The sequence below is a fragment of the Danio rerio genome, chromosome 22, assembly GCF_052040795.2.
Source record: "Danio rerio strain M-AB ecotype USA chromosome 22, GRCz13ab, whole genome shotgun sequence".
NCBI classification, from domain to species: Eukaryota; Metazoa; Chordata; class Actinopteri; order Cypriniformes; family Danionidae; genus Danio; species Danio rerio.
The window spans coordinates 26,675,948-26,701,829 of NC_141042.1; the positions used below are offsets into that span (position 1 = coordinate 26,675,948).

The window sequence follows — 25,882 nt, forward strand, 5'->3', positions numbered from 1 at the left end:
CAAAGTGTTCTCATCACTGGATGCCGAAAGTGGGTTTTGGCAGATACCCCTGCATACTGAAAGCAGCCTCCTCACAACTTTTATAACACCATTCGCGAGATACGTTTGAGTTTCAAACGTCTCCCGTTTGGCATAAGTATAGCACCAGAAATATTCCAGCGGAAGATAAACGAGCTCTTAGGAGATGCAGAAGGAGTAGCGGTGTATATGGACGATCTAATCACAGGAAAAATTCAAGAAGTCAAGAAGAGTACGATGAACGTCTGTCGCTAATTCTGGAGCTGATAGAATGAGCAGGACTCAAACTCAACAAGGAGAATTGTGTCTTCCGACAAAAAGAGATGCATTTCTTGGGACACATAATAGACGACAGAGGAGTCAGGCCTGACCCCGGGAAACTAAGGGCTATAGCAGAGCTATCAGCACCACGGAACGTGAACGAGTTAAAACGCATCCTCAGAATGATAAACTATATGGGACGCTTTATCCCTGATTTGGCAACAGTAGGTAATCCGTTGTTTGAATTATTAAAAGGGAATGCAGTCTGGACATGGGACCACCCTCAGCAAGAAGCGTTTCAAAAACTGAAAGAAAGTCTGATGACGTCACCGGTTCTAGCATACTATGATCCGAGGAAAGCCACAGCAGTATCAGCGGATGCCAGTAGCTACGGACTGGGAGGAGTGCTGTTACAGTTGCATGAGGACAACTGGAAGCCTGTGGCATACTGTTCGAGAAGGTTAAACGATGCTGAAACCAGGTACGCACAAATTGAAAAAGAGTGCCTGGCTGGGGTCGGGGCTTGTGAGAGATTCGAGAAATATCTCATAGGCCTGTTAGAATTTCGTATTATAACGGATCACAAACCCCTCGTGCCTTTGATTAATAAGAAGGATCTGGACACGGTGCCTATACGTTGTCAAAGACTTTTAATGAGACTGAAGAGGTTCACAATAACTGCTGAATACGCACCTGGGAAGACGTTGGTAGTGGCAGACGCGCTGTCATGAAGCCCCATAAACAGTGATGTGCGGAGCAGCACAGCGGAGGAGGTGACCTGTAACGTAGAAGCGATTTTAGCCAGCCTCCCTGCATCCCAGTCAAAGTTAAGTTGCATCGAAGCTGCGACTAAAAGAGATGAACAATTACTGTTAGTAAGTAAGTTCATAAAGCAGGGATGGCCAGAACACGTGAGAAATGTGCCAGAATGTGTCAGAGACTTTTATGCAGTAAAAGATGCGCTATCTATAAGCCAAGGGCTAATAACACTGGGCAAATGGATCTGCATTCCACGAGAACTGACAAGGGACATGCTGGAACGTATTCACGAAGGACATCAAGGGCTAACCAAGTCCAGGGAAAGTGCAAATGTGGCCAGGCATATCGGCGGAAATAAAGAACAGGGATGAAATGTGCACATTCTGCAGAGAAAACAGAAAAACGCAAAAGAAAGAGCCGTTAAAGTCGACCCCGTTACCTGACAGACCGTGGCAGCGGATAGCTACAGACATTTGTGAGAAGAAAGGCCAAATGTATCTGATTGTTTCAGATTATTATTCACGCATTATTGAGATTCTCCATTTGCCAATGACGACCACGGCTCAGGTGATAAACAGACTGAAAGCAACTTTCGCTAGATTTGGCATTCCCGAACAGATCGTTAGCGATAATGGTCCACAATTTACTAGTGAGTTATGGACAGAGTTTAGGGATAGGTATGACTTTGAACACGTCACATCCAGCCCGTATAACCCACAATCAAACGGGCATCCTTGCTTAAGATGACCCGCTCCTCGCTTTGATGAGTTACCGCACAACCCCTCATTCGAGTCCGGGAGTAAGCCCTGCAGAATTGTTAATGGGTAGAAAAATCCGCACCACATTGCCTACTCTTAACAAAAATCTGCTGCCAAGATGGCCTAACAGGATGCAGGTAAGAGAGAAAGACGCGTCTGCTAAAGCGCAACAAACCTTTTACTTCAATCGGAGAAATGGCGTGCGTGAATTGCCACCCTTAAAACCGGGTGACCCGGTTCTGATGAGGTTGAATAGTGAAAAGCTTTGGAAAGGAACCGTACAAATCAAATCAAAGGAAATCACTCCACGATCTTACCTGGTAAAAACTCCAAAAGGAGAGGGCGTGAAAAGGCGGAAGCGTAAACACCTATCCAAGTGCTGAAATAACGGTGCAGACACAACAACTAAATGAGGAAGAGCGCACACAGGAGGCTGGCCAACAAGAGCCGCAAAAGACAATTCAAAAACAGGGAGAAACTGTGACTAGATCAGGAAGAGTTATAAAACCAGTTGTTAAACTAGACTTATAGTTAAAGAAGAAAACTAGGGTCTTGATGTTAATGTTGTGTTGTTGAATGTTTGATTTTTAGTTAAGAGAAATAGTTAAAAGAGGTACAAATGTTTTATGCTAAGTGGTAGTTAATTCTTTGAAAAAAAAAGTGTTTCATTAATAGAAAGTAAAAGGGGGAGGTGTCATAGAGATTATATGATTGATATTAGAATAAACCAATAGGATAAGAGGGGGCGGTGAGGAGAATGTTCACGAACCATAGGATATAGAAAAAGACCAGGGGCCTCATGTACGAAGACTTGCGTGAAAATCTTACTAAAACATTGCGTACGCACAAAGCTGTAAATGTGCGTACGCAGAAAAAAATTTCAGATGTATGAAACACTGCGTACGCCGAATCTCACGCATATTCTTTTGTACATCTGAATGAACGTGAAACTGAGCGCAACATGCACGAGCACAAAACCCCTCCCTGCCTCCTCCCCCGTATGAATATGCTAATGACTATGCTAATGGCAAAACCCAACGAAAAAGCAATGGCAAAAGCAAGCAAAAAGAGAAACTTTGAACAGAATGTGAATTGGAGGTGCTTTCAGAGGTAGACCGGAGAAAAGCGGTGTTATTTGCAAGTTTGTTCTCCGGAATTAACAATAAAAGAAATAAATAGAGCGGGAGAGTTTAGCTGATGCGGTTAACACAGTTGGGTCTGAACATCGCACTGAGTGAATTAAAAAAGAAATGGTGTGATTTATAGGTGTAAAATGTTGCAGCATCCGTAACAGTCTCAGTGGCGCTACTCGTAAGACCCATGTGAACAGGAATTGATACGTTCGAGCATGAACTCGGCTCGAATCCAGCGTCTGATGAACTCCTTCTTGTTTTTTCCCCCGCTACATATCAGATTTTGTCAACTATTTATCACGAGAAAGACAAGTAGGAATCATTAATAAGTTCATATCAATAAGCATCATATTTTATTTGCACATTTCAAGAGTTCACACTTAGCTGATGATTTACAAAGCTTATTTGGCATGCTGTCCCGGGAGAGAGCCCCGAGCTCAAGGGCTCCTCGAGCCCGGGGCTTCCTCCCGTTGGCAGAGCAAGAAGGGAGCCTGAGCTCGGTGGATCTCAGAACTCCCCTGCCGCTGTAGCTAAGGGAACGTAAGGAATTAGACCAGCTTGATTGTTAAGTATGTTGAATGTCTTTGGATGGTGGGAGGAAACCGGAGAGCCCGGGGAAAACCCACGCGGACACGGGAAGGACATACAAACTCCCCACAGAAACACTCACCGGTCCTATCGAACTAGGACCGGCAGTATTCTTGCTGTGTGGTTCACAGTGCTAACCACTGGACCGCCGTGCCGCCCAATTACAGGTAAAGGAGGAGAATAGGGGAGGAGGGGGGTTTCTTCCAAACGAAGATAAAGTGAACTGAAAACTTAGACTATTTATGGTGCCTTAGGGCTCATATGATTGGAAGATTAGTGATTAGCAAATGCGAGACTGGACGTGATAAATCATAAGCACGTGATCCTCTCGAAATTAGTTTATGAATAAACTTCACTTCAAGAGTTCACACTTAGCTGATGATTTACAAAGCTTATTTGGCATGCTGTCCCGGGAGAGAGCCCCGAGCTCAAGGGCTCCTCGAGCCCGGGGCTTCCTCCCGTTGGCAGAGCAAGAAGGGAGCCTGAGCTCGGTGGATCTCAGAACTCCCCAAAATGCAGAAATTAATCGCTCGGGACAGCAGCCGCGTATTCGAAGAAAAAACCCCCCAAAAGGCAGGAAATTTAGAGCTATATCCGGCTGCTGGATATAATAGAAGGAAAGAGGTTAAATGCATGGGCATTAATTAGATAGGATTAATAAGGGTGAAAAGAGGATTCTGATAACTCTTGCTGGAGTTAGAGTTTGAAGGAACCCCTGCGGGGTTCATGGTTTTCGGGGTTAAGAAGAAGGGGAGAATAGGTGGTTTGAAGCAGTGGAAAGAGAACTTTGAGTGAATCTTGTGGGAGTTGGAGCTCTAAGTGACCCCTGCGGGGGCCAGAGTAGAGTGAAGGTATGGAGCAGAGAGTGGAGGAGAGTAGCTCTTACGAAAGATGGAGCTTTGTGAGAGTTTGAGTTTAGAGCGGCCTCTGCGGAGGTTAGAGCTTGAGGGTAGGGTGTAGATAGGAGTGACCTCTGCGGAGGTTAGAGCTTGAGGGTAGGGTGTAGCTAGGAGCGACCTCTGCGGAGGTTTGAGCTTGAAGGTAGGGTGTAGATAGGAGTGACCTCTGCGGAGGTTTGAGCTTGAGGATAGGGTGTAGATAGGAGCGACCTCTGCGGAGGTTTGAGCTTGAAGGTAGGGTGTATATAGGAGTGACCTCTGCGGAGGTTTGAGCTTGAGGGTAGGGTGTAGATAGGAGTGACCTCTGCGGAGGTTAGAGCTTGAGGGTAGGGTGTAGATAGGAGCGACCTCTGCGGAGGTTTGAGCTTGAAGGTAGGGTGTAGATAGGAGTGACCTCTGCGGAGGTTTGAGCTTGAGGGTAGGGTGTAGATAGGAGCGACCTCTGCGGAGGTTTGAGCTTGAAGGTAGGGTGTAGATAGGAGTGACCTCTGCGGAGGTTTGAGCTTGAGGGTAGGGTGTAGATAGGAGTGACCTCTGCGGAGGTTTGAGCTTGAGGGTAGGGTGTAGATAGGAGTGACCTCTGCGGAGGTTTGAGCTTGAGGGTAGAGTGTAGCTAGGAGCGACCTCTGCGGAGGTTTGAGCTTGAAGGTAGGGTGTAGATAGGAGTGACCTCTGCGGAGGTTTGAGCTTGAGGGTAGGGTGTAGATAGGAGTGACCTCTGCGGAGGTTTGAGCTTGAGGGTAGGGTGTAGATAGGAGTGACCTCTGCGGAGGTTTGAGCTTGAGGGTAGAGTGTAGCTGGGAGGAGCAAAGAGTGGAAGAGAGTAACTCTTGCGAGAGTTGGAGCTTGAAGCGACCTCTGTGGAGGTCAGAGCTTGGGGGTAGAGTGTAGATAGGGGGAGATAGGTAGCAGTGAGTGGAAGAGAGTAACTCTTGTGAGAGTTGGAGCTCTGAGCGACCTTTGTGGAGGTCAGAGCTTGAGGGTAGATTGCGGATAGGAGGAGATAGATATCAGTGAGTGGGAAAGAGGATTTGGATAACTCTTGCGAGAGATTGGGGCTCGGAGCGACCCCTGTGGGGGTCAGAGCTAGAGGGTGAGTCATAAGGAGAAGAGAGGTAGTTGAAGTAGAGTGAAGAAGTTTTAGCTTGAGCGGACCCCTGCGGGGTTTGGAGCTTGGAGAAAGAGTCTAGGCGGAAAAAGAATAGGTAACATCGTGAAGAAGAAAGGACTGTGGCCGCTATGGCCGAATCCTGCGAGAGTTGGAGCTCAAGGGGGCCCCTTCGGGTGTCTGAAGAGTCTAGACAGGAGAAACAAGATCATTAGAGGTAGAGTGTAAAATAGATTAGTTGGGAGTGGAGTGTAGAGAAGAAAGGAACGAGAGGCTGAAAAGTAGGGTTATAAGGATAAAAGATTTGGAAAAGTTGGAAGAAGGGAACAAGCACAAATATAATACATATGTACAAACGCAGTAAATGCGCAAAGAACATGTGGATACAAACGTCTGCATCTGTAAATAGCTATTGGTGATTGCAGAAGATGCTAACTGCAATGGCCCTTGAGGGAGTCCTTGGCAAACATGTAAGGGTGCCATGGGTGGACAATTGGGCTTCTGCGGGGTTTGGTTTGGATGACTCTTGCGAGAGTCGAGGCTCTGTTAGACACCTTTTTGAGTTGGAGCCGTGTGAGGAGGTGCTTGGGGGTTGGTTAAAGCCTGTTGGGCTTTCTTGAGGTGGTATTTACTGAGACGTATATAAGATTTGAAAACTTCAGAAGACCAGCGACCAAGGGTCTGGATCTGATGGTGTGAGAGCCCGTTGTAGTGGCTGCGCCAATCCTGAATGAGTGGCTGGAAAAGGGCTCTGGGAAAAAACCTGATAGGCGAAAGATTTCTTTAAGGTGTTTTTGAAACCAGAATCGAGATACTGGACGGTTAGCGTCATCAGTAAAAAGCGGGGCCAGTGGGTTAGCCTCTTGAGATTTTCTAGGCTAAGAGGGTTTGGAATGGGCGTGTAGGTGAAGGAATATTGAAAATGAGGATAGAGTGTCCTCTCTGGAATTAATCTGTTTTGCTTTGTTTGATAAGGAAAGAGATAGTTTCCCTGTCTTGCAAAGCTAGATCTGAGATGGTGGGGTGGAGTAGAGGGTTAAATTTGGATGTAACTGTTAATTCAGAACATTTAAGAAACCCCCCAAAAAATGCTAGATTGAACATAGCATCTAAGGTGCGGGCTGTATGGGAGGAAATGTAACCTTTACAGAGGGTGTAGATGCATGAGGTAAGGATTTTGAGTGTAATGGGTTGTCTAGCATGGTATGGAATTGTTTGAACGAATTCCATGCTGTGAGGTATGCATTGAGGGTTCTGGGAGCTATTGCTTGTAGGATAAGAGATAGAGAAGTTTGATGAAGATTATGAAGTGGGTGGTTTATGGAAATATCGTTACTGAATAAGGAGGGACCGGCGTTGGGTGAGGGTCTGCTTCCGGGGCTAGTTGCCAGAATATCTGCAAAAAGAAATGAGAGAGAGAGAGTCAGCGATTTGGTTTTTGCAACCAGGTACATGTTCAGCAATCATGATAAATTGTTTTTTAGCAGATATCCAGAAAAGGTGTCTTAAAAATGGCATAAGCGATTGGGAGTGGGAGCGCCCTTTGTTAATGCAATGCACTGTAGCTTCGTTATCGCAGTGAAAGAGAATGCTAGATGTAGACCATTCGTCCCCCCACCGGATGGCTGCTGCGATGATAGGGTAGAATTTGAAGAGGGCTGAAAAACATTGGTCTTTGGAATGGAATTACAATTGGGTTGGCCATGTTGAGACAAACCAGTGTCCTTTATATTAGCCACTGTAACCTATTGGAGGGGCAGCGTCTGTGTATGTGTTGATGTCAATAGGGGATGCAATCAAGTCGCTGTAGAAAAAGGAACAGCCGTTCCATTGCTTAAGGAAAGAGATCCATAAGCAAAGTTCATCGCGACTGGGTTTGGAGAGAAAAATTGTTTCTTCTAAACCATGAACTTTGGTGGATAATTGATGGAGGAGGGAAATGAAAGGAATAATGCGCATAGCGAAATTTAGATGGCCGAGAATTGGTAGGAGTTCTCGTTGTGTGCACATCTGTTTTTCAAGGAAAATTTGGGATAGAGAAATTATTCGATTGATTTTCTCTTTAGGAAGGGATGCTTGGAATTTATGCGAGTCTAGATTAATACCCAGAAATTCGATTGAAGTACTGGGTCCTTCCGAGATCAGCGAAAACCTGCTGGGTGATCGCTAGGTGTTTGGCTGGAGGAGATGACGGGGGGGAAATAAGAAAATCGTCTAGAAGGTGAATGAGGTATGGTATTTCGTAAATATTAGACAGAATCCAGCATAAAGCTTCTGACATTATGTCAAATATTTTTTGGGCTGCTTTTGCATCCGAAAAATAGAATTGATTTCGCCAATAAATGCCAAAAGGTGCCAGAAGTCTGGGTGGATTGGCATGATTTTAAAGGTAGGGGAAATGTCTTCTTTGGCTAGCCAGGTGTTACGACTGGCTATCTTTATGAGAGAGATCTCTTGATCAATGTCGTGGTAGTTAAGTAAATATTCGTCCAATGGGATAGTGCTGTTAATGCTAGGAAAGGAGCAATTGTGTTGGGACGAAAGGTCGACTACAAGGCGTTTTTGCCAGAACATTTTTGAGTAGCGACACCAATAGGGCTAATGCGCGAGATATTAAAAGGAGGAGCCTTGGAGTTCCAATCATGAAGTTGTTGTCGATTTCTTTTTAATAAGATAATCGACGGTTTCAGGTTCGGAGGTTGCAGACTGCAGGTTAGGACAGTTTGGATAAAGTGAAAAATGGATTGTATCCTTTGTGAAGAGGATGTGGAGTGTAATAGGTTGGATGAGGGTCAGCTTCTGGAGCCAGCAGTCATGATCTCTAAAATAGAAAAAACAAAGAGAATCAGAAATTAAATCTTTGTAAAATAATACAAGTATGGCAGACATGAAAATTGTTTTAGTTTATATCCATGCGAGGTATCTTAATAAGGGCATGGGCGGCTGTAAATGGAAGCGCTTTTGATAATGCATGGTCCGATGACTTCATTGATACGATGTGCAAGGATGGTAGGGGTGGGTGTTCGTCTCCTAACGGGATGACAGATGAATGGAGAGCTGAGGACATGGGATATGGCTAGTCTGGTGGTCCTGGAAAACTGGTACCCCTTGAAGACTGAGCATGTGAAGTGATAGTGAAGTTTAAATTTGTATTTATAACAGTCAAGTGGGAAGTTTGTTTCTTTGCCGTTTTCACATCCGACTGACTTGCTATATAATCTTATATGACGCTTGTAAATCAACACATGAGTCGCTGGCGTATTACAATTGGACTTCTGTGCTTGATGGCATAATGTTTTTCAATAGCTTGTTAATATTTACTGGTTGGGTAATAATCTTTTCAGAAGTTAAATGTCAAATGGAATTTTTTTTTTTTTTTTTTTTTTTTTTTTTTTTTTTTAACTAAATTTACAAGCGTGTCTGGCCTATTCATTCATAAGGTCTTTGCAACAGAGTCAAGAGAGAGGGCGGGACCATCTCCAGTCTTTTAGCTCATTGGATGGAGACGCTTATCTTTACAGCTATTGGCTTAAGGAGTTTCAGTCAGGCCATGCAAAAGGTGCAAAAAGCCTGGCGGCCATTTTGTTGATCAAATTCAACATTGTTTGTGGCTGGAGCTGCTGCTCTGCTGAACACATTCCAGCAAACAATCTGTTAAACGATGGATAGCATGTGTACTGCTAGGAGAAGGTGAGGGTTCCGTTTTATTGCAATAGCTTTGGAGTTTGGCTTATATCTTGCTGGGAAATAAGGTTGAAGACACAGCAGATGCGTTGTGGAGGCTCTTTGAAGTGGAAGGTTTTGGTGTTGTTGTTTAAGCTGTTGATGAAATTGTTGGAGTTGTAGTTGTTTGAAATGGTAGCAATAGTAGTTGTTGTTGTTGTTGCTGTAGCTTGTATATTGTAGCTTGTAGATTGAAGCTTTTAGATTGTATATTGTAGATTGTAGCTTGAAGCTTTTGTAGCTTGTAGCACTTGTAGCTTTTGTAGTTGATGAGCAGAGCAGAGCGTTCTTCCAAATGAAGATCCTGAAGATTGTAGCTTGTTGCTGCTTTAGTTGTCCATGCTGGTTTAGAGTTGGTTCTTCAACGGAGCTAGCTACGGTGAAGCTGCTTCTTCCAAACGAAGATAAAGTGAACTGAAAACTTAGACTATTTATGGTGCCTTAGGGCTCATATGATTGGAAGATTAGTGATTAGCAAATGCGAGACTGGACGTGATAAATCATAAGCACGTGATCCTCTCGAAATTAGTTTATGAATAAACTTCACTTATTGAATGGAAATGTTTCTGATTCACGCATGCAAATTCATCTTCAGATAGGTATATAAGGTTTCCATACCATACAGTTGACCAGCTAAACATTAAAGCACAATTTGCAGCGGTCGCCTGTTTTCCCAATGTAATCTGAGCGATCTACTGCACGCACATTGCTATTAAGACACTATCTGAAGATGAATTTGCAAGCGTGAATCAGAAACATTTCCATTCAATAAATGTGCAAATAAAATATGATGCACAAACTTATTAATGATTCCTACTAGTCTTTCTCGTGATAAATAGTAGGCAAAATCTGATATGTAGCGGGGGGAAAAAAGAAGAAAGAATTCATCAGACGCTGGATTCGAGCCGAGTTCATGCTCGAACGTGTCAAAACATGTTCACATGTGTCTTACGAGCGCGCCACTGAGACTGTTCGGAGAGCTGTAACAGTTTACAGATATAATAATATTGAACGGAAATGTTTCTGATTCACGCATGCAAATTCATCTTCAGATAGTGTCTTTATAGCAATGTGCGTGCGGTGTATCGCTCAGATTACATTGGGAAAACAGGCGACCGCTGCAAATTGTGCTTTAATGTTTAGCTGGTCAACTGTATGGTATGGAAACCTTATATACCTGCTGAACCCGTCTCATACAGCTGCCATTGCAAGGCTCAGACACTTTGTAGAGAGCAATTTAACACAACTGCCTCTAGGAGTCGCCAATGGAAATAAAACAGACACGCACAAAAAATGTGCGTACGCCTGCCAGAAAGCTGCCGTGAAGTTGCGCACATTCCCACGTTCAGTTCATTGTTAGTAAATCCAAACGTGAGCGATTCTGAGCGTGAAACCTGGCGTACGCAAAGTTTTTGTGCGTACGCAGCGTTGATACATGAGGCCCCAGAACTTGTGAATGTTAATAAATAAGTGCTTAACCATAGAATTAGACTGAGAAGACTTATTTCACACTAGCCCGGCAATGGAAACGCGACATGATTTCGGCCTCATTTCTCAACCTCCCGGGCAGAGGTGGGTAGTAACGAGTTACATTTACTTCATTACATTTACTTGAGTAAAATTATTGGGTAACGTGTACTTTTTGAGTACATTTAAATATGTGTACTTTTACTCTTACTCAAGTAAATTATTAGAGAAAAATCAGTACTCTTACTTCGCTACATTTCGCAGCATTCCTCTGTTACTATCAAATGATAATAATAAAAAAGATCCATATGTTTTGTTAGCAAATATCGCGAGACGCCGCATTGGAGCGGTTTTTGTCGCGAGAGGTTGCTATAGACGCGTTTCCCGCTTTCCCGCTTTCCTGTGTGTTGACGAGGGAGACGTGCGAGTTATACTGCGCTCATGCCATAGCCATTTGCGGTTCCGAAAAGGGCGATCATGCTGTCTGTGTAGTGTTTTTATCGGACCAGGTCACCCGTCTTCAAGTTCAGTCTGTTTTCACTCCAAGGTGTCAACAATAATAGTCTGACAATGCAATGCACGCTGTACAATGAACTGACATCACAGCAGCATATACATAAATTCCAGCTCCAACCTGAAAAAAAGTGGTGGTAAGTGTCAAAATTATCCCAATTTGAACCTTATTCATGGTAACTATGCAGGCCCATAGCCAGAGGGGTTCGGGTGGTTGGAAAAACTCACCCCTCAATGACAAAGATCCAGAATTTTTCCCATACATGAGCTCATTTGCCTTATTTTGACTGCTATGTCATCATAAATAGTGAAATTAATACTCTGAAAAAGGCTTTAAGACCAAGCAAAATGCTATATTAAAATTAATTTGAAAACTAATTTGACTATTTTTGTCATTTATGAATTTTCAATCAAATCAAATGTACTTTTTTTACAATTGAGGCTAGAAAAAATTGTGAAGCTCTTTTATTATTGTTATGTTTTATTTTTTATTATTTAAATAGCCAAATTCTGACTGAGGACAGTTGAATGTTCTGGCCAGTTTGTAAGCTAAAGCTACAATAGGCTACAGTTTTAATTTAAAACTTCAACAGATTCCTATTTTGGTAACACTTTATAATAACTACACACTATAAATCATTTATTAAGCATTATCAAATGGTGAAATCATTATCTGTTAAGCATTAACTCCACATTAGTAAGCCTTAGTAAGCAGTTTATAACTTCAGCTACATATGTTCTATTCTTGACTTACAAACATATTTATAATGTGCTTAATAATTGTACTTTCATGCTTTGCTAATGATTTATTTTTCATTACTAAATTAAGTATTGCATTATTTACAAACCATTTGTATTTAAGAGTAGTTGAGGGTTTTTAGAATAATTCAGAATAAGTTTAATAAACTATTGAAATCAACGTTTATATTTCTTTTTATTCAGGCATATATTAATGGTTACTATGTATGTTAATAAATGTTTTATTAACTCAACTTCATCTAGTTTTGTGACCTAATCTAAAGTGAGGACCATGTATGCTATATAAATCCCTTATAAATGACAAATAAAGGCTCAGTTAAATTCTAAACAGGTAAAATGGCATTATTCATTCCTATTCATTTAAAGATATACAAATGAAACTGTACTTTAAAAGAAAAATAAATCTTTGCAACCTAATCTAAAATAAAATAACTGTAGAGTTTAAACATTGCATCTTATTATATTATTAAATTATTATATTGTTGTTGTTTTATCCAGTTTTATGTCATATTTTGACACTCCTGTAATTTGGCAATGTTTAAACTTTACAGTAATTTTACTTTTTAAAAAAGATTGCAAAGATTATTGTTCATTTGATTCTGAGCCTTTAATTGTCATTTATAAGGGATTTATAAAGCATGAATAGTCCTCACTTTAGATTAGGTCACAAAACTGCATGAAGTTGAGTTAATAAAGCATTTATTAACATAGTAGTTAACTATTAGTATATGCCTGAATAATGAAACATATAAATGTTGATTTCAATAGTTTATTAATCATTTACTAACTCATTCTGAATTATCCTAAAAACCCTCAACTACTCTTAAATACAACTAGTTTGTAAATAATGCGATACTTAATTTAGTAATGAAAAATAAATTATTAACTAAGTATGAAAATACAATTATTAAGCACATTATATAGGTGCTTTTAAGTCAAGAATAGAGCATTTGTAGCTGCAGTTACAAACTGCTTACTAACGTTTATTAATGTAGAGTTAATGCTTAATAAATAATGAATTCACTAGATGCTAATGCTTAGTAAATGATTCATAGTGTGTAATTATAAAGTGTTACCGAACTTTTTTTTTTTTTTTTTATAAAAACATTGACATATCAGAGTACTTATTGCAGATTAGAAATGCCTGCATGAAGCTTGTTTGGGAAATGGCTCGGCAAATTGTATGTACCATAAAACTTAACATTCAACTGGTAGTAATGTTTATATAGATTGTCTTAACTTGATCCAAATTTTCATTCATTCATTCATTTTCTTGTCGGCTTAGTCCCTTTATTAATCCGGGGTTGCCACAGCAGAATGAACCGCCAACTTATCTAGCAAGTTTTTATGCAGCGGATGCCCTTCCAGCCGCAACTCATCTCTGGGAAACATCCACACACACATTCACACACACACTCATACACTATGAACAATTTAGCTTACCCAATTCACCTGTACCGCATGTCTTTGGACTGTGGGGAAACCATAGCACCCGGAGGAAACCCACGCGAAGGCAGGGAGAACATGCAAACTCCACACAGAAATGCCAACTGAGCCGAGGTTCGAGCCAGCGACCCAGCAACCTTCTTGCTGTGAGGCGACAGCTCTACCTACTGCGCCACTGCCTTGCCCCTGATCCAAATTTTCAAAACTTTTTTATTCATGTAGGGCAAGGACATTTACATTGAGGACTTTTATATTGTCCCTGTGTGGAAAACAACTCCTAAAAACATTGTTACTGGATTACCGGTGAGTATACTGTATGTACTGTGGTTACTGTGTGAGAAGTAAAAACTAAGTTAAAGGACATAACTGTCCTGATCAATTCTAGGAAGATGCAGACTTGAAAGACCTGTTAGCCTTTCCAGCATGGACAAATGCCAATGGACCAGACCACTTCGTTGTCTGTGTAAGAAAATATTTAAGTATCTAGTGCATACAATGATTGGTATTGCAATGTGTAAAATAAAACACTGAAAAATCTTGGAATAAGCAATAATGTTCAAATTAAATATTTTCACAGCTTTAACATTGTAGATAATGATGCCGCTTCGAAGAGAGATGGTGTTTTTAGACTCTATATATGCAGAGCATGAATCAGGATTTGGAGATGAGGAATAAAGGGCCATTTTTAGGTCTATCAACAAACTAAGACATGTTTCAGCCTTTATGTGATAAATGGCTACGTTCCGATAGCCATTTCTATATATTTCCAAATCGTGTGTTTTAGTTTTGTCACTTTTGGCTACGTTCGATTAGCCGTTTCCTGAACTTCTGGCTATGTTCATGTAGCCTTTTTTATGCATGGTGTTTTAGAGTTGAAGTGAGCTGTTATTGTCAAGATTACTACTAATATGTTTTGTTTACAAGAAAATTGCTCACCAAGTTGATCATGGGACATGGACTGAAAAGACTGGATTTGATTTTCCAGTGAGGAATCAACTTAAAGAATTGTCATTATTTGGCTTTTACAACAGTTACTTTTTTGTACAATATACTAAAATAAAATTGTTTGCTTTGTCGATTTTAGGCTTTGCCACGTCAGACAAGAGGGAATGATTGTGGTGTTTTTTGTACTCATGGTAAGATTTAAATTGAGTTAATTTATAAAAAGGTTTTGTAAACATTGTAAATGACTGTGGGTTCTCTCTTTTCAGTATACCCTCTCAATGGTGTGTGGCATTGGGTTTCAATTCGAGGAGGTATTTCTTTTTATTATTTATGGAACCTTTATTTTGTTGGAGCTTTTATTTATCATAGCTTAAATGTAACTATTTTAGTATATGTTATCTTGTTTTATTCTAAGCAACATTTCTTTAAAAAAAGGGGGGGCATGCAAAGCAAAGCACACCCAACATCATGTATTAACAAAAACATGTTGGGTAACTGTTAGACTAAACAGTCTTTCTTTCAGATGGATATGCCTGTCATTCGCCAGTGGTGGTGCCCTCTACTCATGGAACGATTTCAAATTGATGGGTATGTCAGTTAAATTTTCTTTTAAATCTGTGAAATTTAAATTTGATATTGTGTCAATACAACAAGTTTGTAACACGAATAACAAAACATCCTTAAAATCTATCTTACCGGTGACCAGTTATTATGGATTTTGTCTTGTCTTGTCTTGCTTGAAAGCTATGGGCGCAGATTTGCTTTCTGGACTGAGGAGGCAAGAAGTGTTTTAGATGGAAAGATTCTGCCCCTTTTTAGGGTGGGAAGAAAAACCACATCCAATCTTCCGGCACATGTCCAAGCAGTTCAAGAAAGGGAAAGGAATGACAAAGCATTAGTGGACTTAATTCTCACATTAAAATCAGCAGAGCAGCATTTGGTGGTTTAGATGGTTTCACTTTAAACTACTCCAGACTCTGAGTATAGTTTACTTAAATAGTCAAGTAACAATTTAACTAATATTTGCCAAATGTAATTAATGACTTGTGCATTTACAAATAAAATATAATTTCCTTCTATGGCCCAAAGGATATACTTGGTGGGAAAAGGTCAAACAGGTTTCCCCTAAAACCCTGTGCTCAAGTGCCTGTCTACATTGAGAATGAGCAGTTCCTGTCAGTCCTTTGTAACCACATGAGCGGAGTTCTTAATAGAACCCAAACGCAGCTGACCTACAATAATGAGGTGGAGTTAATTTGTGGATGTCTCTTTCCAGAGGTAATCACAAAACATGAGCATTGCTTATGTTCAGCAGTGTGTATGTTTTATTTTATTAGTACATTTATTATTTGTATATTTGTACAGGCCATCATTCATGGCCTTTGCGAGTTACAAGGCTTGTCTTGGCAGGAGGCTAAAGATGTTTTCCTCCAGGGTCCTGTTTATCACTCAAGGTATGTTTTACATTTTTTGTACAAAAACTGTTAAGTTTTTATGTTAAATGCAATTTCTGACAACAGCATTTATTTTTTATTTTAGTGAAGTTGAGGAATTTGATAGAAGAATTGCCCGAGAAATGAAAAATCTTCCCAACAAGAATGTAAAGCATGTATATTATTTGATGTTATTTTCTACATAATAAATGGTTATTAATCCAATTTTTCTCTGCATTGTTTACAGCTTGGGGACTTGTAGGATGTCATGAAAAGTACACAAAAAATAAAGTTTGTTGAGAGAAAATTACTCAGAGTCCTATAAATTATTTTATGTAAAAAAAAGAGATTATATTCATTCCCTAAACTCAATACTAAACAGTGTGTCAAATCCTTAATGATTAAAAAACAATAAATGATTAATAAATAATGTATTCAATCATAGCGTAATATTTTATAGTAGAAAAATGGTGTAAGTTACAATTTATAAGCAGTTAATTTCAGGTTAGGCGATCTTTCAAACAGCAGGTGGCACTGTCTGAAAAAACGATAGGTCTGGAGGTGCAGGTCTAAGCGCGCAAGTCTGAACCATAGATATATACATTAGATGTCACCTGGCCTATTGTTGTCTATTGGACAGAATGCGTCAATAGCGCCGCCATCTTGATACAGGGTAGCGCTGCTTTGAAACGAATGTGGCCATCCAAAGCCAGAGATATACACATATACACATATATCTATGATCGGGAGTTTTCCTGGATGTTAGTATGTAATTTTTTTTTCTAATTACGAAAATTATAATTTTACATCACTTTTCTACATTGATAGATCAGTGACCGCACGGGCATTCCTGACAAAAAGCTTTTGTTTGTGTGTACAGAAATGTACTATTCACCCTCCCTGTTAAATTTGATCTAATCATGTCCTGAAACACAGCTCCTCTCCTGCTTTCACTTCTCATACTGACGGAGGGAGCGATTCGTTTGTGAATGAATCCCCCAAACGACTCTTTCACTAGCCGACAATAATACAAGTTTCTGGCAGCGCAGCATCTCGTTTTCATATTTCTTTTGCATTGTTTGCTGATTTTATTCAACAAAACTAGCATAAGCTGAGTGTTTAGTGCGAGTTAATGCTGCTTTGGCTTAAGGTGAATGCAGTAAGTGACTGTTATCATCAATAACGTTACCCGATTAGCACAAAAGTTCAGAACATACAAAAACAGAAAAATACTTAATATTACCTATGAAATGTTCTGCCTTTGTGCTTTGTTTTCTTTGTTTACTCGTTACTACACCCGTAGACAGCGCTAAATTCCCGCATCTTCACGTAATAACACTGTCTTTACTAGAGCAGTTGAATGACATTTGTCCTGGGAGCACTGTACCAATGTGGCGGCGCTATTGACGCATGCTCAGGGTCCCTATGCGATATCTAGAGTATATATCTATGAGTCTGAACCAAGTGTGCTGCAAGCCTGCTATTGAATAAAGGTCTCGGCCGTTAGATCGCTCCCTGGGGGCTGGCTGCAGTACAAGTTATAAAGCCCGCCTCCTCCGCGTTAATAAATGAGACTTTAGCCCAAATTAAAAAAATAATTACAATTGCAATGAAATGTCCCGAAAGATGGTTCTGCTCAATTAAGGCACTGGTTATCATGCTGAAATAGGTGCAGATCTTCCTTTTTGTAAACATTTTGTTTTTAGCAGTAATTTAATGCTGGGCGTGTCATCGTGATTGACAGTTTCTCAAAGCAGACCGTCTGAGATTCGGCTGGAGACTGAAGTGTTATTATTCGATTTTTGTATTATTTTACCATGACTAAATGAGTTCAGCAGAAAACTATACCTTTTGACATACAGGATCTGGTGGAACACAGTTTATTTGATAAGGTCAGGGCTTTTTTCGGCCTTTATTAGTTTGCTGATACACGCCTAGCCACCCAAATAGCAAAATACACTAGGGCCAGTTCCGGTTGGATTCTCGCCTGCCATAGACTTACCTCTTGGCCCGGCTTCGTCTGCTAGACCTACTCGGGCCGGATTCCTATGGACACACTGCCCGATTCCGCCCCAAACAAACGGGCCAAATGCGGCGGCCGATAACCGAAACAGCCGCAGCATCCGAGCCGCAGTCGGCCCGCGAGTATATGCGCTGCGGCCGGGGAGCTGGCGCGATTGAATCTTCATTATGTAAAACCTCACCTTTGTTTACGTTATTACAACCATTTGTGTTGATATAACAGCAAACGCAGGCTACTATGCAAACGCAAAGTGTAAGCACTGAGTTTACCCTTTGAATAAAACGCAAACATAACCAAAAAATTATAAACAATACAAGCGATGTTGCAGCAGCTGACATCAGTTATGCATTAATACTGCCAAGGTTTTTTTTGTACAAATTGATGAATTGGAGGGTTGTGATGTGTAAATATCCTGTTGATATTTAGAAATCTTGCTGTATTTATCTTAAGAGCTAGCCGGCAGCTAGCTCTCTGCAACTCTCACATGGTCGCCCACTGAAGCTAAGCAGGGCTGTGCCCGGTCAGTACCTGGATGGGAGACCACATGGGAAAGCTATGTTGCTGCCGGAAGAGGTGTTAGTGAGGCCAGCAGGGGGCACCCGACCTGCGGTCTGTGTGGGTCCTAATGCCCCAGTATAGTAACGGGGACGCTACACTGCTCAGTGAGCGCCGTCTTTCGGATGCGACATTAAACTGTGGTCTTTAAAAATCCCAGGATGTCCTTCAAAAAGAGTAGGGGTTTAACCCAGGCATCCTGGCCAAATCTTCCCACTGGCCTCTGTCCATCATGGCCTCCTAACCATCCCCATATTCAATTGGCTTCATCACTGTGTCCTCTCCACCAAGTCAAGTGCTTATTACATCTTTTGCTTATGTGTCCAAAAGAAAGACGGCCAAAACAAACACCTTTTTCCTTTAGAAAGTTCAATTTGTCTTTATGCAGCTTGTTTTGCATTTGTGTACACTGCTCCAATAAGTGATCACGTTTGCAGCACAAACATACAACTTGAGCCTTTGATCTTAATTCAGGCTCACAGCATTGAATTGATTTATTGTTGGTGACAACCGTTGTTGCAAAACTGTTTCTAATTTTAGTCTTAGGTTGGGATTTCTGTTGCACAGGCTGGGTACTCTGGATATCACCAAACAAGGGATCGGATGACATTTTGACTTGACGTTCAACAAATATAACAATATCTTTAAACCGTGCTCTCTGCTTGCGACTTTCCATTAACTCACATGCAACAGTTCTCCAATTTTCCCTTAATTTGTAAGGCAACTTCATGATGATGGTTTTCAAATTGCTTGGCATCTCTAGCTCCTCCCTATAGTCAATTTCTTCCATTACATTACAGCATCCACGCAAAAAGAGAGCATAACTCTGCAATGAATTTACATCCTCAGATTTTATTGAAGGCCATGCCAAAACCTTTTCTACATATGCAGAAGCTATTTTGAATTCATTGCCGTAATGTTCCTTTAACAATGCTTTAGCTTTCACATACCCTCTTTGTGCATCCATATGCTGACAACTTCGCACAATCTCCCTTGGCTGACCTTGTGTATATTGTTCCAGAAAGTATAAACAATCTCTACAATTTTTGGTTTTGTCTTCTGTTCCATGCTCAAATGCTCTCATAAAAGTTTTATATTGCAGAGGATTGCCATCAAACACAGGTATATCTCTTTGAGGCAGTGTGTTGGATTGTTGTTGTTGTACAAGCAGAGTGGTAATCTCATTTTGTTTTTGCAAGATACTACAAAGGTTCGAAGTTATTATTCCATCACTGTTCTGCATTACACTTGAGGATTGCATTTGTGACGTGAAATGAGGATCAATTTGTGGCACACTGTGAATTTGCTGAATCACGTTCCTTGAGCTTTCTTGCAGGGAGACTTCTATTGGCACATATGCCTCTGCATGAGGGTTGAGAGTAACAGTTCCTTTATCACAATATGCATTCATATCATCAGTGCAGGTTTTGGGAGACTGATTATTTAAAACAGCAATTTTTGCAGTAGCGGCTGCAATCTCTGCATCAATATCCAGCTGTTCTTGTCTATGTCTCAGCTTTTCTTGTTGTACCTCCAAAGCATGCTTTTCCTTTAAAGCAGCTGCACGAGCCATTAATGCAGCTTTCTCTGCCTCTGCCATGATTCATGCTGAAGCAGCAGCAGATCTCCCACTACGTACACTGCTTGAACTTTTCTTGCTGAACGATTTACTGGATTTACATGAGAAGATGTTGGAAATGCTATCATCTGGATTAACATCCTCTTGACATACCCTTTCATCAACACCAGAACATGAAACTTGACTTTCAGTGCTCAACCATTTCTCAACATCATCTACAAACTCACCGCAAATCAACATCTTTCCGTTGAACCATGTTTGTTGTTTTTCCTTTTCTTCACTGGGCAAAAGAACCATCACGGAATTGTGCATTTCCTTTGTTTCGTCTCTCAATTTGATGAATTTCTCAAAGGAACACTGCACCTCCTTTTCATATTCTCGGTTGGACATAAAATCCTTAATAATAGCCATTAAGTTCTTTGCCTTGCTTAGTTTACACTTTCTTGTCTTTTGCAGAGTTTCCAATTTTTCCAATAAAACCTTAGGAGTAAGCTTAATGAGCCGCTTTTCCCTCAAATGCTCTGTTTCAACCTTCTCAAATGGCACAATAGTCTCTGTCTGTTCACAGGTAGCCGCACCATCATCATCACAATTCATTAAACTCATATTCACAGTTGAAATCGTTTGCCTCCTTAGCAACTTTAAAACTTAAGCAACCAATGCATTGGATTTACGCTATTGTGTGCACACAAAGTCATTCATTAAGTAGCGCTACACATACTGTACCTTTGTTTCATTCATTCAGTTCATCACGGCTGCTCCTCAAGAAAGTCCAAAAATGATGCATGATGATCCACCCAGTGGTCAAAAACAGCATTATAACAAACATAATGGCTCTTACAATAGTATTATTAAACTAAAATACAATAGTAATTTTTAGTAAAAAGGTTTTGAACCATACTAAAGTGTAATAGCGTATTTTTTTACAACTATCTTTAAAGAAAACAACTGCATATCGTAGTATTGTGTTTAACATAGATGATCTGGGGCCTCATGTATCAACGCTGCGTACTCACAAAAACTTTGCGTACGCCAGGTTTCACGCTCAGAATCGCTCACTTTTGGATTTACTAACAATGAACTGAACGTGGGAATGTGCGCAGCTTCACGGCAGCTTTCTGGCAGGCGTACGCACATTTTTTGTGCGTGTCTGTTTTATTTCCATTGGCGACTCCTAGATGCAGTTGTGTTAAATTCCTCTCTACAAAGTGTCTGAGCTTTGCAATGGCAGCTGTATGAGACGGGTTCATCTAGTAGGTATGTAAAGTTTCCATACCATACAGTTGACCAGCTAAACATTAAAGCACAATTTGCAGCAGTCGCCTGTTTTCCCAATGTAATCTAAGCTATCTACTGCACACACATTGCTATAAAGACACTATCTGAAGATGAATTTGTATACGTGAATCAGAAACATTTCCATTCAATAAATGTGCAAATAAAATATGATGCACAAACTTATTGATGATTCCTACTTGTCTTTCTCGTGATAAATAGTGGGCAAAATCTGATATGTAGCGGGGAAAAAAAAGAAGAAAGAGTTCATCAGATGCTGGATTCAAGCCGAGTTTATGCTCGAACGTGTCAATCATGATCACATGCGTCTTACGAGGTGCGCCACAGAGACTGTTAAGGATACTGCAACATTTTACAGATATAAACCACATTATTTATTTTTTTAATGCACTCAGTGCGATGTTCAGACCCAACTGTGTTAACCGCATCAGCTAAACTCTCCCACTCTATTTTTTTCTTTTGTTGTTAATTCCGGAGAACAAACAAGCAAATAACACCGCTTTTCTCCGGTCTACCTCCGAAAGCAGCACCTCCAATTCACATTCTGTTCAAAGTTTCTCTTTTTGCTTGCTTTTGCCATTGCTTTTTCGTTGGGTTTTGCCATTAGCATAGTCATTAGCATATTCATACGGGGGAGGAGGCAGGGAGGGGTTTTGTGCTCGTGCATGTTGCGCTCAGTTTCACGTTCATTCGGATGTACAAAAGAATATGCGTGAGATTCGGCGTACGCAGTGTTTCATACATCTGAATTTTTTTCTGCGTACGCACATTTACAGCTTTGTGCGTACGCAATGTTTTAGTAAGATTTTCACGCAAGTCTTCATACATGAGGCCCCTGGTGAGTACATCTCTGGAGCATCATTCACATAGCCTCCTCCTAGAGCACTCGCTTCCAATGCAGGAATCGCTGGTTTGATCCCTGCTTGTAGCTGGACAAATTGTATTATGATAAACTTTTGAATACCTTGGATTTTACCACAGTCATCAGTTGTGTAATGTAATATCTTGTGTAAAAACTACAGTAATTGAGTAATTTGTTTATATTGCTGTTGTTGTATTACTACATGAATGAGTTGGTCAGTTGTGAACATTTGACATTATGGCAACACAGTGCTTTACCACACTTTAACCAGAAGAGGTCCTCATCGAGCTCTGATTTAGAAAGCTTCGAGTAACGAACCTTTTTCTGATACAATTGAGTCGAGCGCTTCACTGGTTCAGAAAGCTTCATTTCAGTGTTTCACGAAGACTTTTGCCCACCACTACAGAATTTCACACGCACAAACTCTAGTGTGACCGTAGCTTTAAACTGTTTAAAAACCTGTATCCGCTGGTCACTCCTCCTCCTGTTGTCCTCTGTGGGACTGCAGACTGGTGTGGCGCACAGGTGTCGCTCATTACCATTCACACCAGTGGCCTATAAGTATGCATCAGTAAAATCTGCATACATAGTGGAAGACAACAGCAGAACCATGGGCTTTCTCAGTTTTTGTCTTACCAGTGAGTTTCTTGTTGGGTTTAACAAGCAGTTTGCTTAGTATAACTTTTGTGCTGCTAATAATGCGATTAGCAGTGCTGGGTGTCTTGATCAGTTCTTCTTTGTTTGTTTTTCAGTGATTCTTCTGAACTCCAGCCTGCTGATCTCAGCAAATGGTGGTCACGGTCATGATCACGATGATTATGAGCACTGCCGGAGGTCTACTAGTAAGTGTTTCAGTATTTGTTTATCACTTTTTTTTTTTTTTTTTTTTTTTCCATTGAAAAATGTTTAAATCTTTGTTTATTTTGCTCCAGTTATAAGCCAGTATAATCTACCAGTTTAAGTGACTATTTATTTCTCAGACTCTGTAACTGCATGTGAGGGCTCTGTTCTGCGTCTGTCCTGTCCTGGTAAGATGAAGTGTCAACATCCATGAAATCAGTGTCTGTAAAATATGGATTTTAAGGTTTGTGGGTGGGTTTATTTATTTTTTTTAAAATAATTTTTCTCCCTCTGTCACCTCCGTGTAGGACATACTAAGATCAAGATCCTTGCTGCAAACTATGGACGTACAGATAAAAAAACCTGCAATATAAATCTTTCACCTCGTCAAGTCCGAAACACCAACTGCCGTTCATCAAACTCTCTGCCCCGTGTGTCAGCAAGGTATAGATTTAACAGTTATTTGTGATGTGCATTAACTAAGATCTGGTTGTCAAGGAGTCATTTTGAGCATGATTTGGCCACAGCTAGAATGAACCAACTTTATTCAAATCAGTGTCATGAATGAACTCTTGTGTAGGTGTGATGGACGTGAGAGCTGCTATGTACCAGCCACCAATGGTGTATTCTCTGATCCGTGTCCTCGCACATACAAGTACTTGACAGTCAAATACTGCTGCAGGCGTAAGTTGTTAAACTGGGCAAAAATGCATAACTGGTGTTTTGCTTGACCTCATTTAAGCTTTGGTCTAATTTCTCTTGCAGGTCGATGGAGCTGATCTTGTGGATTTGGGCTGATTTCTCTGCCAGTGTCTCCTCAGCATTTACTTTTAATAAATGCCTAAATGGAAATTGTGTGTGGGTTTTTTATTTATTTTTTTTAAATTTATATAAATAAACCAAAGATCCGTTTCAGTAAGCCAAATGTTTGTGGTGAAATTTCACCAGACTGGTTTGAGCTGACAAAGGCAACAGTATCTTAGTTCAAAATTTGAACCCCTTGTCAAGCATTGATAGATGAGTTGCTGCAAGTGAGTCTGTTCTGTCTGCTAAGGTTTACATGTTAAGCTCCAAATTAGGACAATAGAATATTGGTCTGAATAATGATTAAAGTTCTCAAACAAAAATAGCTTATTTTATTTTTTTTTTTCAAAAATCCAGACTAAGCTCCATACGGTTTGTGGAAACTGCTCTGTGATATACCTATTGTACTGTTATTCTCTGAAAGTAAGCACCTTTTCTTTAAAGCTACTGTAAATGAAAAACTTTTTCCTGATTTATGTATGCTGAGCTCTCTGAGCCTCGCTTACATGAGCTGAAAATATTTTTGCTGGTACAAGATCATTTAATCTTAATAACTGGTCTCTGGCTAATTTAATCCAAGTTAATAAATTAAAATGTCTGGATGAATGAATTGATTGCTGTCTGTGTTGTGCAGGACTCTTCTTTGGCTCTTGGCGAAGGCGGTCGCTCTTCTTCCCGCTCCGTCCCATATCTCTCCTTGCTAGCACCTCTTGTCTCGTCTTATTCTATCTCTGAGGCTCTCCTTGTCCTGCTTTCCAAACGAAAAAGGAATTATGGATTTGATCAACTGGTCTCTGAATGCAATTTACACCATCTTCTCAACTAGATCGCTGGGCTCCGGGGAACCTAGCTGTCCTGCGGGGATGCTCGCAGCTGGATATGTGATGGACGGGTGGGAGAAGTGGAGAGTCCTCTGTCTAGCTGCTCTGTCTCTGGAGGATATTGAAGATATCTACCTATTCGGAACTTTGATAACAGGGTTTCTGCTGATGGGCTTATGCGGGGCCCTGGGATATCGGAAACTGATAAAAGCGGTCAGCGCAGCTCAAAACCCCACTAGGCTGGCCGGCTTGATTGAAACACTGATGGGTAGGGTCGCGAATCAGACTATGGTCCTTGACCGCAAACTGGAAACCATCGAGGTGAAGCTAGCGGCTCTGCAACAAATTTTGGCCAGATCAGGAGATGAGTGATGGACATTAAATATCTGTGAAATTGGCAGATATTGACCTAAAGTTGAAGTATCTTACTGTCTTTTTTTCGGCTCTCCTCTTACTCCTGCCAGACGGCCTCGGCTGGAAGTAAACAACTCCCTGGGATAAGCAAGATAAGCGGACGCTCTGAATTCCTGCCACTGTCAAGGACACCTGCGGGACTCTGGACTATGCAGGCTCACACACACACACAAACATATCTACAGATAAGCATTCACCACCGATCCCCATCCAAACGCCTTCTATGCTTTTACCCACGTGGGGCGTGGGCGGGGCTGTGACTTGCGCCGGAAATGGCTGCTGGGCCAGTTGGCTGCCCGCACTCAACGGATTGTTTTCCATTACCCCTGTTCCCATCCCTTCTGTCTATGTTGTGTCTTGCCGGTGTGCTTATGCTAAGATAGGGCTGTTTTTCTCCCTTTTCTCACTTTGTCCTAATCAAGGGCAAGCTGAGGGGGTGTTTTTTAGCCTAACTGTCCAAATGTATCTTTCTTCGTTTGTAAATGCTACCTCCTAAGATCTGTCTCCCCTGAAAAGTTGTTTGTGATGTTTTGTCTATGGTCTGGGGGGTCCAATTTCGCTATACGAAAGTGTAGTGACAAATAAAGGCTTGATTGATTGATTGAATGATTGATTGACGGAACTGATTTTACGAATGGTGTGAAAAAATTTTCAATATTGAATAATTTACAGTCTGTACAAGAGAAAGCAGCGCAATCGAAAAAGAGTTTGATATAACATTCTGCTGATAACATATTCTCTGTATTTTAATATCTGTTCTCTGTCACACAAAGTCACAGGTGTTATAAAGCTGGGTGGTCTGGTTAAGCAGACTAACATGAGTTTATATTTTTGATCAAAAAATGATTAAATTGATGCATGAAACCAAGTTACAAAAC

At 40.8% G+C, this 25,882-nt stretch overlaps 3 protein-coding genes across 4 annotated transcripts in view; 2 read left to right on the top strand and 1 right to left on the bottom strand.

Annotated features, from left to right (window-relative positions):
• Positions 1–4,153, bottom strand: part of fam20cl (family with sequence similarity 20 member C, like) — a 588,191-nt gene extending 584,038 nt beyond the window's left edge. The window contains exon 1 of the mRNA XM_087302077.1: positions 3,293–4,153. The gene's annotated coding sequence lies outside the window, so the exon portion shown is untranslated. The remainder of the gene's footprint in view (positions 1–3,292) is intronic.
• The window catches only part of LOC147838524 (uncharacterized), a 55,435-nt gene extending 29,825 nt beyond the window's left edge, over positions 1–25,610 (top strand). Inside the window, exons 2-5 of one of the 2 annotated variants that reach the window (XM_087304489.1) lie at positions 14,517–14,568; positions 14,644–14,688; positions 14,901–14,965; positions 24,404–25,610. In XM_087304489.1, the coding sequence (XP_087160615.1) occupies positions 14,517–14,568; positions 14,644–14,688; positions 14,901–14,965; positions 24,404–24,473 (232 nt within the window). In that variant the 3' untranslated portion in view covers positions 24,474–25,610. Of the gene's footprint in view, positions 1–14,516; positions 14,569–14,643; positions 14,689–14,900; positions 15,656–15,742; positions 15,832–24,403 lie in introns of those variants that run through there. The other variant, XR_015522091.1, reaches the window with a different exon arrangement.
• si:ch211-12h2.6 lies at positions 22,693–23,817 on the top strand. The gene is given in 6 exon segments (NM_001089400.2): positions 22,693–22,763; positions 22,878–22,967; positions 23,106–23,153; positions 23,274–23,409; positions 23,546–23,649; positions 23,731–23,817. Coding segments are annotated over 6 exon segments (420 nt in total). The 5' UTR covers positions 22,693–22,735; the 3' UTR covers positions 23,745–23,817.
• Positions 25,611–25,882: the final 272 nt, after the last annotated feature.